The sequence below is a fragment of the Quercus robur genome, chromosome 4, assembly GCF_932294415.1.
Source record: "Quercus robur chromosome 4, dhQueRobu3.1, whole genome shotgun sequence".
NCBI lineage: Eukaryota > Viridiplantae > Streptophyta > Magnoliopsida > Fagales > Fagaceae > Quercus > Quercus robur.
The window spans coordinates 75,163,408-75,179,557 of record NC_065537.1 but is presented as its reverse complement, the minus strand read 5'-3'; the positions used below and the strand labels follow the sequence as shown (position 1 = coordinate 75,179,557).

General features: G+C 35.5%; 1 protein-coding gene, 1 long non-coding RNA gene and 2 pseudogenes across 7 annotated transcripts in view; all 4 read right to left on the bottom strand.

The window, feature by feature from the left end:
* The window catches only part of LOC126724237 (protein IQ-DOMAIN 11-like), a 53,944-nt pseudogene extending 49,613 nt beyond the window's left edge, over nucleotides 1–4,331 (bottom strand).
* Nucleotides 1–9,364, bottom strand: part of LOC126724230 (putative disease resistance RPP13-like protein 1) — a 134,388-nt gene extending 125,024 nt beyond the window's left edge. For 2 of the 6 annotated variants that reach the window (XM_050428730.1, XM_050428727.1), the window contains exon 1: nucleotides 7,587–9,363. In XM_050428730.1, the coding sequence (XP_050284687.1) occupies nucleotides 7,587–9,164 (1,578 nt within the window). In that variant the 5' untranslated portion in view covers nucleotides 9,165–9,363. Of the gene's footprint in view, nucleotides 1–7,586 lie in introns of all 6 variants that reach the window. The other 4 variants (XM_050428725.1, XM_050428728.1, XM_050428729.1 and 1 more) reach the window with 3 other exon arrangements.
* Nucleotides 4,565–4,843, bottom strand: LOC126724262 (uncharacterized). Its single transcript, XR_007654846.1, has 2 exons — nucleotides 4,758–4,843; nucleotides 4,565–4,611 (listed from the first exon to the last, which is right to left on the bottom strand). It is a non-coding gene; the product is annotated as an uncharacterized LOC126724262 (long non-coding RNA).
* Nucleotides 9,365–12,657: 3,293 nt separating the features above from the next.
* Nucleotides 12,658–14,359, bottom strand: LOC126722594 (protein IQ-DOMAIN 11-like; annotated as a pseudogene).
* Nucleotides 14,360–16,150: the final 1,791 nt, after the last annotated feature.

Sequence of the window (16,150 nt, the reverse complement as noted above, 5' to 3'; positions counted from 1 at the left end):
ATCTGCAATATCATCTATTAATGGAATTCAGCAAATCAAACAAGATTCACCACATCAAGAAATTTATTTTCTCTTCAACATGGATGCTAAGTCAGAGTGAAAGCCTTAAATTCTGGTCAAGAAGAGGACTAGTCTGCATAAAAGAGGAAGCTGTAGGATTGGCATGCTAACAAGCATTAGTGAGGATTTTCCTGGGATTTGATCAACCTAGCGTTTAGAAAATCACTAATGCCACTCATCAATGTCTTCCTAACTGCTCAAATCCTTCGAACTAGGTGTTTTGCATTGCACAATAATGGCTGCAATCCTCAGAGTGACTAGTAGGTACAACTGCAGCTACCACACCTTTAATAAGTGCATGGATTGAGCTTTCACAAATTGTCTGAGAAAGTACTACGGATTTACTTTTAGCCAACTAACTTTAACAGTGTATCACAATTTGGTTCCTCATTTGATCTTTGCAAACAAAACTTGCACCTAGCAAGCAACTCTTCCTTTTGTAGTACTTCTACTGAGATCCAAAATTTGGTTCCCTGTTTGATTTTAAATTCAACAAATCGTTTCCAATTGTAGACAGGTTTAAAGCTACATTTAGGGAATGATTCCCAGTCATTGCTTTGTGACAGATCATGACCACATGCCTGCCATAATTAAGAGCTTGAGAAACATCGGCAGCCTTTCCTTTGAGCATGGCTCTATAAAACTGCATTCCAAATAGCCCAAAGAGTGGCTGCAATTACAACAATAATAAAATAAGAAAAATCAGTATCCAAAGAGCATCTCTCCACCCAAATAGGAGCCAATTAGTACCATAAAATGATCTCCAGGGGGAGCACTTTAGGATAGATTTCTAACCAGTTAAAAAAATATATATTGCAGAGAATATGAATCAATAATGCATGCAATATAAGAAGTTAAAATAAAATAACTATTGCTATTCATTTATTTAATAATAAAAATTTTAACATTTAAATGAAATTCTGATATTTATGAAATACCTGCCATCTGCAGCACAGGTGAAATGAGAAACAGATTTTTTTTAAGGGAGTTGTGTTGTTCACAATAGAATAAGCCAGTTCTTGCTGCATTACATACCCTTGTCATCTTGTCTTTCCAATTCTGCGATTGTTCACTTCCAACATAATTCCAAGTGCCTTCCACCATTCCAAATATTCTTGTGCAGCCTTGTGACTGAATAATTACAATGGACTGCAAGAGCTTTAGGGTAGTTATGGTTTGGCATCTTACAGCTCTGCCTCATAATTCCTTTTCCCCGCAAAGCTTTCCTTGCCTGCAAAACTCTCCCACATATTTTCATCAAAATTATACAATCTGTGAGAACTTTAAAAAAAAAAGGTCTAATTTGTGTGTGTGTGTGTGTGTGTTTTTTTTTTCCTGCTATTATTAGAGTTAAAAGTTGACATAAATTTGCTGTCAGTACCAAATTCTGATATATGTTTTCTTCTAACAGGCAGAACAATATCATATAAATAGTTTCCATCACGTATCAATTAGCGGATAATAAATAAAATTTGAGGAAGGAGATATGAGATAGAGAGACCTACTTTAAACACAAAAGGTAACCCCAAAAGGCAGACTGAATTCTAATGGCAGCAAATTCATGGATTCTCTCACACATTGATAGTTGGATTGAGGGGCTTCACCTTGGACTCTAATGACTGAACCTTCCACTTCATTTACACATTGATGGTTATATTGAGGGGTGCTGGTGAACCAGACAATCTCAGCAGCAACTAGAGCAGTTGTAACAGCTGCTTCAGCAGCAGCAATGGTGGCATGGGCCACAGCAAGAGCGTGCTTGATCTGCTCTTCCTCAGCCTCAGCCAGATTTCTTTCATTTAATGATGATGGTGCAGTGAGCGAGGCTAACCTTTTGATCTTGAGCCCTCCAAAAATCCATTTCCTTCTCCTATCCTGATAATTGTTCTAGCAGTGAGGAACAGAATCAAAGACCAAAACTGCACAAATAAGCAAATTACTTTACCATTTCTTGTTTTGAGTTTGTCTCTCTTATAAAGAACCTCTTCACTATGTTGAACCAGCTCTTCTTCTTAGTCATTGGAGAACCAATAAATTACATTGGTCTAAGAAGGTTCTGATTGATTCTGCAACTTTGCTGGTAGGGTGGTTTCTGGTACTACATACATGCATCAGTTCAGAAAAAGAAGTTAAAAGACCAATACCAATACAGAATACTATTGATTAGTAATGGAGCATATTAGCCAGTGAACTAAATAACAATTGACTTGTAAACTTTTACTCCATGTATAAGAATTGAAAACCAGATGCTAAGAAGAATAAGTTAGAGCCTCAAAACCATTTTGCGGAAGCAATTGTCTAGTTTCTCAAATTGCCAAGAAATTATTACTTTGGAAATAGTACATTAGTACATCTTTGTAGAATGTGAATGAAATTAAAGAATTTCTTACCAATCTGCAATATCATCTATTAGTGGTATTCAGCAAATCAAACAAGATTCACCACATCAAGAAATTCATTTTCTCTTCAACATGGATGCTAAGTCAGAGAGAAAGCCTTAAATTCTGGTCAAGAAGTGGACCAGGCTGCATAAAAGAGGAAGCTGTAGAATTGGCCAGCTAACAAGCATTAGTGAGGATTTGCCTGGGATTTGATCAACCCAGAGTTTAGAAAATCATGAACGCTGCTCAGCAATGTCTTCCTTAACTGCTTAATCTCCGAACCTGGTGTTTTTCATTGCACAACAAAGGCTGCAAACCTCAGAGCTACTAGTAGGTACAACTGCAGCTACTACACCTTTAATAAGTGCATGGGTTGAGCTTTCATGAATTATCTGAGAAAGTACTATGGATTTCTTTTTAGCCAACCAACTATAACAGTGTACCACAATTTGGTTCCTCATTTGATCTTTGCAAACAAAGCTTGCACCTGGCGAGCAACTCTCCCTTTTTGTACTAACTTCTACTAAGATCTGAAATTTGGTTCCCAATTTGATGTTAGATTCAACAAATCATTTGCAATTATAGATTGGAGGTTTAAAGCAACATTTAGGGAATGAGTCCCAGCCATTGCTTCTTGACAGATCATGATCTTGTGCTTGCAGTAATTAAGAGCTTGAGTAGCATCAATAGTCTTCCCTTGAGTAGCAGTAATTAAGAGCTTGGCTCTATAATACTGCATTTCCAAATAGCCCAAAGAGTGGCTGCTATTACAACAATAATAGAATAAGAAAGATCAGTATCCAAAGAGCATCTCTCCATCCAAATAGGAGCCAATTAGTACCGTAAAATGACCTCCCAGGGGAGCACTTTAGGACATATTTCTAAACAGTTAAAAAAATGAATTGCAGAGAATATGAATCAATAATGCATGCAATATAAGAAGTTAAAAAGAAATAAATATTGCCTTTCATTTATTTAATAATAAATTTTTTACATTTAAATGAAATTTTGATATTTATGAAATACCTGCCATCTGCAGCGCAGGTGACACTGCTTTGATCAATCTATGCAAGACACAATATTTGTTTTGAAATGACATTTTGTGCACATCTGCTGATCATCATGTCGCAGAACACAATATGTAGCCTGCAATCATCAAATCACAGCTGATAGCCAACCCAATAACTCAAATAAATTATTATGTATAAGAGGTATTAATGAGGTGAAATTTCAAACACGATACAATACCTCTTTTAGGCATTTTATCATAAGCTGCGTGTCCGAGCATATATGGTTTGCATAATTTAACTATAAGAGATATTGATGAGGTAAAAAAATTGAACATATGGTAACCAAAATTTAACATACCTTCACGTTTTGAAATTCCAATAGAAGGTTTATCAGTTCGAAAGCTAGTCTCTGTTGCAACAATGCAAGAATTAGCTTGGGTTAGGTTTTGAATTATTGAAATCGTATTGTATTTTAAATACAAACACAAAGTATTTTCTTGTATTCAGCTTTGGACATGTAAATACGTAATGAACAATGTTATGAAACCAATTAAATATCTAAACTTTTTTCCTCTTTGTTTATTGCTGCTCCTCCTTCTCTAATGAAGTGGTCAAGATCAACATAAGTTATGAAATAATCTAGATCATTTATATCATACTAATATTAGGTGGGTACACCTTTTAAGGAAACAAAAATATTAATGGACTCAAAGTTATGAAATACCTGCCATTTGCAGCATAGGTGACAATGCTTTGATCAATCTATGCAAGGCACGACAAATGTTTAAAACAACATTCTGCACAAGCATAGTACTAAAAGGGCATCCTGCCATTCTCTGCACATTTACTGATAACTTGCAATCATCAAATCACAGCTGATAGCCAAGCCAATAAATTAAACAAATTACAAAGTATATGAGATATTGATGAGGTAATAAAATTTCAAACACTATAAAATATCTCTTTTAGGCATTTTATCGAATAGCTGCCTGCCCGAGCATAAAGTGTTCACATAATTCAAATAAATTACAAACTATTTGACACTAAAATTTCAGAGTGCCAGAAGTTCAATTGTTAAAAGAGGAAAATAATTAAATTTAACTTACCTTCATGTTTTGAAATTCCAATATAACGTTTAGCGGTTCAGAAGCTAGTCTCTGCTGCAACACTGCAAGAATTAGCCTGGGTTAGGGTTTGAATTATTAAAATTGTATTGTTCATATACAAACATAGAGGATTTTGTTGTATTCTGCTTTTGATGTCAACAATGTAATGAGAAATATTATGAAACCAAATAATGTTGTACCTGGAAGGAAGGAGTAACTATTATGAGTAAATATTGCTCTTTGTTTTACAATTTTTTTATTGCTGCTCCTCCTCCACCTCATAGACAAACCAAACGCTATCTTGGACCACTCTCGCCCGCCTTTCTTGCAGTGTTGTTTCAGCAATGGACACTCTTCAATATAAAGTTGCAGAAGCGAGGGAGGTAGGCCCTTCTCTGGGAGAGATGCGAGTTTAGGGCAATTTCCGATGCTCAATAGTTTAAGAGCAGAGAGATTTTGAAAGCCCAAAGAAGATAGAATTACAATATTTGGAATGCTCCGAATATATAGCTCGGTAAGAGAGGAAGGAAGCATCATCGTCAGCTTCCCATCTTGCTCATCTGGAAACGACTGCCAATCTGGAAATCCACCATTAATCCAGAGTGATGTAAGAGAGTTTAGTCTGTGCAATCCCCACACAGTTACTTGCTTACAGATATTCTCCCCGTCAAATGAGAGTGATGTTAGACTGGTGGGGTAACCCTCTTCTGGAAAGTATATGATGCTTGGACAATCGAAGATACGAAGAGAATTGAGGTTCGGCATGCAGTTGGGCCAGGCCTCCAGTTTCTCACAGCCGTGGATCGAAAGCTCTCTCAAGCTGGTGGGGAGTAACCCTCCATCTGGGAAGGAAACAAGACTAGGGCAGTGCAGTATCACGAACGCATTGAGGTGGCAGAGTTTGTGTAGGCCCACCGGTAAGGATTTCAAATTTTCACAACTTCCGATTTGAAGATATTGAAGAGACGCATTGTTGGGTAAGTTGTTCGCTATTGACTCCATCTTCGGACAGTCCCATACAGAAAGGGATTTAAGAGCTGTAGGTAACTCGTTTTTTGATGATAAGCATTTTAGAGATGGACAGCCCCTAATAACCAATTCCTCAAGATACGAAGAGAATTGAGGTTCGGCATGCAGTTGGGCCAGGCCTCCAGTTTCTCACAGCCGTGGATCGAAAGCTCTCTCAAGCTGGTGGGGAGTAACCCTCCATCTGGGAAGGAAACAAGACTAGGGCAGTGCAGTATCACGAACGCATTGAGGTGGCAGAGTTTGTGTAGGCCCACCGGTAAGGATTTCAAATTTTCACAACTTCCGATTTGAAGATATTGAAGAGACGCATTGTTGGGTAAGTTGTTCGCTATTGACTCCATCTTCGGACAGTCCCATACAGAAAGGGATTTAAGAGCTGTAGGTAACTCGTTTTTTGATGATAAGCATTTTAGAGATGGACAGCCCCTAATAACCAATTCCTCAAGAAGAGAAGAAGAATTAGAAGAAGCCTCTCCCTCATCTACCAAAAACTGCAAATTCTCACAACCAATTATATTTAGCGTTTTCAAATTTTGAGGCAACTGACCTCTTGAAATCAACGTCAAAGAATCACAATACTCAATATTTAGTGTCCTTAAAGTAGATGTCAAGCTGATGTTTACAAGGCTTGAGCAATCTCTTATAACCAGCGTTATAAGGGATTTGAATTCATCCTGCCACAAAGATGTTAGCTCCTTACAATTATCTATTTCTAGATTTTCTACCTTAGCTAACCCATGCATGAACTCCTCTGTCAAGCTTTTCACATATGGAATAGAAAGAATAGTTGACTTTGGAAAGCATAACTCATCTGTACTTCTGCTCACCACCCCTTTACATCCCTTAATTTCTAATGCATGAAGCTTTGGGAAGTTTGGAATTGAAACGTCCAATTGCTCACATTCATTAATAGAAAATTTTTCCAATAATGGAACATGGTGAGGCAATTTTCCTTGCAATTTAGGGCATTTAGAAATAGAAAGCTCACGCAATCGAGGGAATTCTTCATATTCAACTTTGCATGGAATCCAATCTTTCCATTCTTGCATATCCTTAAAGCAAAGTGACTCTAAGGATGGAAAAGGTTTTGTGCAATCTTTCCCATAAAACTCAAGACCAACGGTTTGCACTGCAGACAATCCTACAAGGACAAGGTCTCTCAACAATGGTAATTGTCCAATTGCAGGTAAAGATGTACATTTTCTGCACCTCTCAATCCTTAGGAGCACCATTTTAGAAAATGATGGATGTCCAAACCAAGTTGGGAATTTTGCACCAACATAGCCATCAATTGAAATTTTTTTCACCGTTGTTGAAGGTTGTAGCATGTCAAGAATATCTAGACTAGCTCTTTGATCAAGCTCGGACTCCCATTTCATCACTAATACATTTAAATTCTTCTTACCAAGTAAGTTGGCCATGCTTGCATCCTCGACATCAAGCACATTCTCCAAGTGTGAAATGCAAAGTGTTCCCTTAAGGGACTCCAAGTTCACCAAGTCCCCTATCTTTGATGCAGTATCTTTCCCCACAACAAAATTAGACAATGTTTGTAGGTTTTTTAATTCTTTTATTCCCATTGGCATCTCTTTGATTAAATGGGCCCCTTTAATATCAAGATGCCGAAGATTGACTAGATTCTCAATTTTCTCCGGTAACTTTGTGAGACGGTAACAATAATTCAATATCAATGTTTGCAAATTGTATAAAGAACTTGTTGATTCTGGTAAACTTCTAATCAAAGTTTGAGAAAGATTGAGGTATCTTAGATGTTTCAAATCACCGATTGAACTTGGTAACTCAAAAATTCGATATCCAGATAAAGATAATACCCTTAAACATCTAAACTGTGGCAATAGACAACTAGAAACATAATTTGTTAAGTAGGTCCAGTTATTTGTTGGTAGCGGTAGGAAGGTCCGTAAACGCATATCTTTTGTTAAGCCTTTAAATTTTGTGATGCCATCATATTGACAATGAGCGTAGGAGAAATGACGTACCTTTGTAGAAATCTTGGGTTGCATATTACCACCTGATTTATCTTCCAACCAATAGCACAACTGTCCCGCTGCCCATTGAGCTAAATCATTGATTAAGTCATGCATGACAAAGAGTGATTTATTCCTACTTGATTGTTGAAAAAGTGATCGCTTATATAAATCACGAAAATACTCAACACCAAGATCTTCCATTGGCTTATGCTTTTCTAATTCTTGAACCAAACCTTCCGCCATCCATAACAAGACTAGTTCTTGTTCCTCAAATTCATAATCTTTTGGGAATAGTGAACAATAGGCAAAACATCTCTTTAAATGTGAAGGGAGATATAGATAACTCAATCTAAGGGTTGGTAGAACATCACTATTTTCTTCTGACATATCCCATACCTTGTTATTGAGCACATTTTTCCACTCATCACAATGTATAGTACGTAATAGGCCTCCAAGAGCTTTTGCTGCCAAAGGCAATCCCTGACACCTTTCCAAAATTTTAGGACCAAATTCTTGAAGTTCGGGATACGCACTAAAATCTGCTGTCCCCAATGTGTTTTGGATAAATACAACCAAGCAAGCATCATCTGACAACTTGTTCAACTTGTAAGCTTGAGTAGTGCCCATTATTGATGAAACACGATCATTCCGAGTTGTGATGATTATCTTACTTCCTGGAGCCCCAAATTCAAATGGACAACGCAGTCTAGTCCAATCATTATAGTTTTCATTCCATACATCATCCAAAACGAGTAAGAACTTTTTGCCTGATAATTTCCCCTTCAATTTGACTTGCAGTAACTCTAAATTATTATCGTTGCAGGATTCAGAAGTGAAAGATTGTAGAATTTCTCTTGTCACCCTTACAATGTCAAAATCTTCAGAAACACAGCCCCATGCTTTCAAATCAAAATAATGGCTCACCTCAATGTCATTATAGACTAGTTGGGCAAGAGTTGTTTTACCCATTCCCCCCATACCAAGTATGGGAATAACAGAGAGCTGAGCATTACTCGATTCACCGCTTAACAACAACTTGACAATAGCCTTTTTATCTTCTTCTCTGCCATGAGTACGACCTTCATTCACCAAAGAAGTGGTGGGCACCCTTGGTCTTGTTGCTCCAGCTCTTCCCAGGCCTGCATTTTCTCTCAACTCTAGATCTTTCTTATCAGTCACTATATTTTGCAGTCTTGTATCAATCTCTTCAATCTTGGACCGCATTGTGGTAGCAAAACTTCGATTCGAACCAATACAAGCATCAACGATCTTCCGTACCTTACTTGTGCTGGGTTCAGGGTTCAACTTGCGTCGCAAAGCTTCAGTAGCAAACTCGTCCAAGATGTCGTCCACATCATAGGCCAAGTCTTCCAGCTCATCCAACCAGATCTTCACGAGCGTGTTTGTTATCTGCTTCTCTTCTGCGTCATCCAGAACTGCATGGATCTTCATCAAAGTTGTCCTCCACCTCTTGAGGTCAGCATCGACTTTCTCTTCCTGAAAGAACTTCAGCAGATCATAGGAAGTTAAGTTGTCAAACAGCTTCCCAAAGAAAGCGGATAAAGCAGCCTCTCCAATTACAGACATGATTCGCTCGTGGGAAACAAGGAAATACTGAAAATGAAATGAAGTAACCAAAGTGACACTCCTGATCTGAAAATTGAGTTCGGAGAGAAGACTGAAAGAGGTTTACTTTGATCTGCAAAGTCTTGCAGTGAAAGACTTTTCCACAGAAGAATTGGTGGAGGAAAGAAAAGAAAAAGAAAAAGATATTTGATGAGATTCGGTAGAAACGGGTGGATGAGAAAAAAAGACGAGAAAAAAAAAAATATTGGAATAAAAAGAAGACAGAAAAGAGGGAAGAGGGTTTGGTGGGTTTTTTTTTTTTTTTTAATTACAATTATACTAGTCCACAACAAATTAAAAATAAAATTATACTAGCCCATAACAAATTAAAAATAAAATAAAATAAAATGCTCAAAAAAAAAAAAAAAAAAACAAATTAAAAATAAAATATATCACAATAGTTGTGGTGTGAACGTCAAAAGAAAATTAAATTTATCAATAAGATATTAAACTGGACTAACTACAGTTAAAAACAAAGACTTACGAAAATATCATGATATTTTATTACACAGTTGACACCATAATTTCACAATAATTTTAGAATGAAGTTTATTTAGCAAATTATTATTAGTTCTTATTTGGAATTACTACTGACATCACAATTTTTTTTAATATATCATTAATTATTTGTTACATAATTTAAAAAAAAAAAAATAGTTACATAGATTTTGTAGTGAAATTTTTTGTGAAAATATTGTACTCTTATCTACCATTAATAACTTGTCACATGATTTTAAAAAAAAAACAATTACATAGATTTTATTGTAAAATTTTTGTAAAAATATTGTATCCATAACTCGCATTATGGCAAAAAAAAAAAAAAAAAGTTTGAAAGTAGCTATTACTTTACAATATTTTTACAACAAATTATAGTGGTAAGTTGTTTTTTGTTCTAATTTAATTCACCACTTAAATTACATTTTTACCTACCCATAGCAACCAAAAATAACATGCTGTTTAGAATTTGTTATAAAAGGTATTGTGAAAATGTTGTAAAAAAAAAAAAAAAAAGTGTGCCAAAACGGACCTATTCTATGAACGTAAGATATACATAGTTTTAAGAAAAGATTATGAGAATTGGATAGACACATGTGTATTGCTGTTAAACTGCTTTTTATTTACTCAGTTTGAGATGAAGAATCCTAAGTCCTAACATGTAGGGATTATGAGCATGATATAAACACATACGTAGGCTTTTACATTGCTTTTATTATGCTTAAGCATTGTTGAAGACGGCAAGTTTGAAATGCTGGAGCAATTTTAATGTATTGAGTTTGTTTTCATAGTGACTACTGAGTTTTCGCTTATTACTTACAAAAGCTTCCATTCCGACTACTATGATTGTTTTTATGTTGTGTACATGAGCTGCTATATCTCAATTTATTGACATCTAGATGCTGAAATTGGATTCCAGATCAAAGTGGGTGGATCTTATAGGAAGTTTAGCTTTCATTTGAGAGGTTAGACTAACTTAAACCTTAATTTGATTCTCTCTTTTTGATATTATTTTGTCCATAATGTTTTGTGCATTAATCTCAAGTTAAAGATCGGGTTTTATGTACTAGACTTAATGTTAAGTATCTTGGGGGCAGTGGCCATATGTCGATATATGGTATGATCTTTGTGTTAGTGAAAATGCAGGTACTTTCGAAACTATTAGGATGTGTATCTTAGTTAATCAAGTTGCTGTAGTAGTAAATTCTTCTTGAAGCGAACTAGCTATGTTGTTTAATGATACGGTTTTCTTAATCCTTTGTAATAGCTTGGAAGAGTAAGCTCCCTTTAGCTTGGTTGGCCTCATAATGGCTCCCAGATTAGGCTGGCCTAGGCCCAATTTCTAGCACAATTACTGACATGATTCACTTGTGGGAAATAAGGAAATATGGGAAATGAAATGAAGTAAACAAAGAGACAATCCTCAGAAAATGGGTTAGGATGGGAAGAGATTAACTTTGTTATCGGTATAGTGTTTGTTATTTCTCAATTGGTGGTGTGGCTATTCTTCACCCTTCACAGTTTCAAAAGTAACATAAAGAGTAAAGGGAGTCAATCTTGACTGCTTTATTGATAGGAAGGAATCAAATAAAGCAGACCACGCCAAGAATGAGTATGATTGCATTATTGGTCGCTTTATTAAGTGCTCAACATGTGCTCCCCCAAAAAAAAAAAAAAAAAAGTGCTCAACACTTATGGAATCAGCTTTATATGTTGGTAGCATATTCTGAAAGATGCTTTGGGCCCAACTCCCTCTAGTCCGGTCCACCAAGTGGGTCTTCTTCTACAAAGTTTGGGCCTCCTTTGTTTTCTTTTTGTTGCAGAGGGTTTGAGGTGTCAATGTTAGAAGGGTTTTGTTGGGATGTTTGTTTGTACTGAAGAATCAATTAGTTCTACCTCCAGCACAATTCTGAAGAGGCTTACTTTGTTCTACTGCTTTATTAGTATTCACAAATAGTATTAGTGCTCAAGACTTTTGAAATGCAACCATGATTAATGCCACTTTTGGAATCTGATAAAGTGATTAAGTTGATTAATATGTTGGTAGGAAGTTCTTGTAAAAAAATAGGGTGTAATACATAAACTTAGTGTATTTTTGATAAATTTGACATGTGTTAATTCCATCACCAGCTTCGTTTATATATACACAAGGAAGCATCACAAAAAATAGCTAAACAAGACTAACCTACTAGTTTGATATAATTCTAAAATATTTGATTAGGTCCGTTAGATTAAATGATTGAATTCACCATTTTATAACATTTTAACTTTTGAGATAATAGATAATTTATTGAGGTCAAGCTCCATTATGTGCACAGTCTAGTGGAAATTATGGATTAGTAAAAAAATAAGGTAGTAAATGGTTTGGTATAATGCTGAAATATTTGATTAGATTTGTTAGATTACATGATTGAATTCACCATTTTCTAGCATCTTAAACTTTAAGACAATCAAAAATTGATCAAGGTCAAGGCTCCATTAAGTGCATAGTCTAGTGGAAATTATGGAATAGTAAAAAAATTAAGGGAGTAAAAGGTTTGGTATAATGCCCTCCCTGAAAAGGAGGTGTCCAGCCACACCTTCTAGTACAACAACCATGTTATGACTTTCACTCCAGTCACTAACCCTGCCTCCAAATATTTCAATGGCTGTTTTGTTTCTCCATTCTCTAGTGTCCTAAACAATTGGCTTAAAACAGAATCATAAAGTCACATCTATGGATAAAACCTTAATTATAATGCGAGTTAGCATAGAATTTGCTCAATTATAGTTGTGATAAGAAAAGAGACTATCTATGTGTCAATCAACTGTGTAGCATTACTGTAAGCTACTCATTTAATAATGAGATGAAATAGCATCCCACTATTTAACTATTTAAACTCTATTAAATTATAGACTATGTTCTCCGCTCCAACCTAACACACTAACCAAGATCTTTTCTTAAACCAAACATCTGAAATTATTTGAAGCCACCATGTCTATCCCAAATCTGCAATGAACACTCTGAGTTAAAGCTGAGATCCTTTACCATCTGTCCGGATTTTATAGGACCTGGAAGGCCTTTCAAGTTAGGAGATCTTTGCTGGTAACCATTAGTCTTGCCAATCCTGCCACCACTTGGCACTTCAGTAGTAATAGAGGATATGAGAGACAACTTATTCTTATATGGTGAATAGCTTTTAGAGCATGTATCGAAATTCCCGAGCCGTGTTTTTGGTGAGCTCATTGATCTCACTTTTGCCTTTGTAGATTCAGTTACAGCCATGTAAGTTGGAACAGGAGAGCTTGACAAAGTATTATGATCTCCCAATGAGCATCGCCTCCTATGATGAATTGATCTTTTGGGAACAAATATTGGAGAATCCAATCCTTCAAAATTATTCTGTCCCTTTACATTTCTTAGCTTAAGTTGTCTTCTTCCACAGTCATCTGTTTGTCTTGGATTTGAAGTCAAAACTGAATCCAAATCTTCAAGTTTTCTACTTTTAGTAATTTGTGTGTCTACCCATTGGTCCAACCAGTATCTCCATCTTCCGTTTACCTTGTTTCGATCTGTTTCTGCCGACTTCTGAATAATTTTTCAGTTGAAAGTATCAGTAATTGAACCAAAACTTGAAAAATATATAATTAGAAGATTATAGAACAAAAGGAGCTTACCCGATGGCTAAACCAGTATTCCTTTATTCGTTCTCTCTTATTTATGGCCTCTTACTCATAAATAATGCATCTGCCTCTTCCTTTGACAATACACTATCATTCCACCTTCTTTGATTGTTTGTGTCTATTTGAAAATCATAACATTTTGCCACCCAAATGTTAAAGACAGAATAATTTTTATGCTATTAATTAGACCAGCAGAAGACTAATGTTATAGAAAGAGAGGAACGGTATACAGATTTTTCTTTTTCATCAGAGTTATGTTGTTCACATTAGAATGAGTCAGTTCTTTCTGCATTCCATACCCTTGTTATCTTGTCTTTCCAATTCTGCAATTCTTTACTTTCATCATAATTCCAAGTGCCTTCCACCGTTCCAAATCTTCTTGTGCTGGCCTGTGACTGAATATTTACAATAGACTGCAAGCACTTTAGGGTAGTTATAGCTTGGCGTCTTACAGCTCTGCCTCGAATAATAGCTTGGTGTTTCACAATTCCCCTCAATGCCCGCTAGGCTTTCCTTGCCTGCAAAACCCTCCCACATATGTTGATTAAAACTATGCAATCTGTGAGAACTAAAAAGAAAAAAAGGTCTAATTTGTGTCCATACCAAATTCCTGATATATGTTCTCTTTTATCAGGCATTACTTTATCATATACAAAGTCAGACATTTGTAAATTAGCAGAGAATAAATAAAAGTTGAGAAAGGAGATATGAGATAGAGAGTGCTTGTTTAAACTCACAAGGTAACCCCGAAAGGCAGACTGAATTCTAGTAGCAGCAAATTCAAGGATTTCTCTCTCACATTGATGGTTGGACTGAGTTGCTTCACCTTGAACTCTAATGTCTGAAAACTCTTTCACTTCATGTTCACATTGATAGTCAGATTGAGGGTTGACAAAACTGAACAAAGAGGCAAGTCATTTTACCTTTGCTGGCTTTGAGTTTGTCTCTCTAATAAAGAACCTCTTCACTATGTCGAACCAGCTCTTCTTCTTAGCCATTGGGGAACCAATAAATCACATTGGTCTAAGAAGGTTTTAATTGATTCTGCAACTGTGCTTGTACGGTTTCTGGTAGTACATATATGCATCAGTTTAGAAAAAGAAGTTAAAATACCAATAACAATGGCGAGTTTCTCTGCGCTTTCTCTTCTTTGCTTTTTTCTTGCCATTGTTGGATTTGGATTTGGATTTGTTAGGGTTTTTGTTGTTGGGATTGTTGGTGGGTTTTTGTCGCCGTCGAGCCACCGCTATCGAGTTGAAGCAGATCTCTCACCGTTGCCGGCGACCTGGAACAAACAAGATGGAGAGGGTCGGTTCACTTTGTTTGTGGGTTTTCAACAAGTTTGTTTGTGGATTTTTTGAATTTGGTGAATCGTCCCATATCAACCTACATTGGAATATGTATAGACAATATGTAAATTTAAAACCTTCTGCGATGAATTGTAAAATCAATATATTTATATATTTATTGTTGTCAAAAAATTAAAGACAAAAAATAAATATGAAAAAAATAATGATATGATGATGACACGAAGAATTAAGTGGTTTAAAAGGAGCATTGAATTTTTTTTAGATAGAATATAGATGAGATTAAGGTTTGACGTAATACTTACCAAGTGCAATACATTTCAATGACTAAGATTAAAAATTAATTTTTATTCTCAACAATTGGATAAAAAAGTTAAAAAAAATTTGAGAGGAAATATATATAGCTCAAAAAAAAAAAAAATTTGAAGCATACCAATAAGTACAACTTTGTCTACCCAATGTCCTCACCTTAATTTTTTTTTTTTTTTTGGTAAATTATCTTCACCTTAAATTTTATATATATATATATAAAAGATGGGTTTAAATTGCACCTTTTTTGAGATCATTGATTTCTTTTATATCTAAGGGTGAAAAAGCACACATGGTAATGTCATAATTGTTCTCTAAAAATTAGTAATTTAGGTATTAACTATTCTTATTAAAGGGGAAAAAGACTGCATTAATTCCCCACTCTCCTCCACATCATCATTTTCTTCCTCTCATCCTCTCTCACATCTTTCTTCTTGCACTATGTCCTCTCAGGCCATCACCATTGATTTCTTAACAATATTGTCTTGAGGTACTCGAAAATTTTAGAAATATATGGTCAAAGTCACAATTGTTTTAGAGAATGATTGTTGAGGCTAAGTACTTCTAAAACTCTCATGACAAATTTTACTCTAGGTACTGCCAAAACACAAAACTCAATGGACGAAAAAAAATTTCTTCTTTTTTCAGGCCATATACTGTGGTTAATTAATGGCAAAACAATACTCCTTCCATAATAAATGAGTTTGCAAAATGGTAATCATGTTTATTAAAACAAAATAAAGACCGCTTGGTTTTACAATTTAATCTTGAGCATTTTATGAATGGTGGAGGCCTGAAAGTACATAGTGCAAAGAGAAAGATGAGAGGAGGAAGATGATGATATGGAAGAGAATGGAGAGTTAATGTTGGGGTTTTTTTCTTTTCTTTTTTCAATAAGAAGAGTTAATGCCTAAATCACTAATTTCTACAGAGCAATAATGGTATTACTATGAGTGTTTTTTGACCCTTAGATCTAGAGTGCGTTTGGATTCGGCTGAAAGTTCCCTGCGTTTGCGTTTTGTCTGTTTTTTTTTTTTTTTTTTTTTTTTTTTTTTTTTTTTTTTTTTTCACGCGTTTTGGAGCGTTTTGGGTGTTGCGGCTACTGTTCATGCACTGTTCAATGAACAGTAGCCGCAAACTTTGACTTTTCAAATTTTTTTGGACCAATCACAG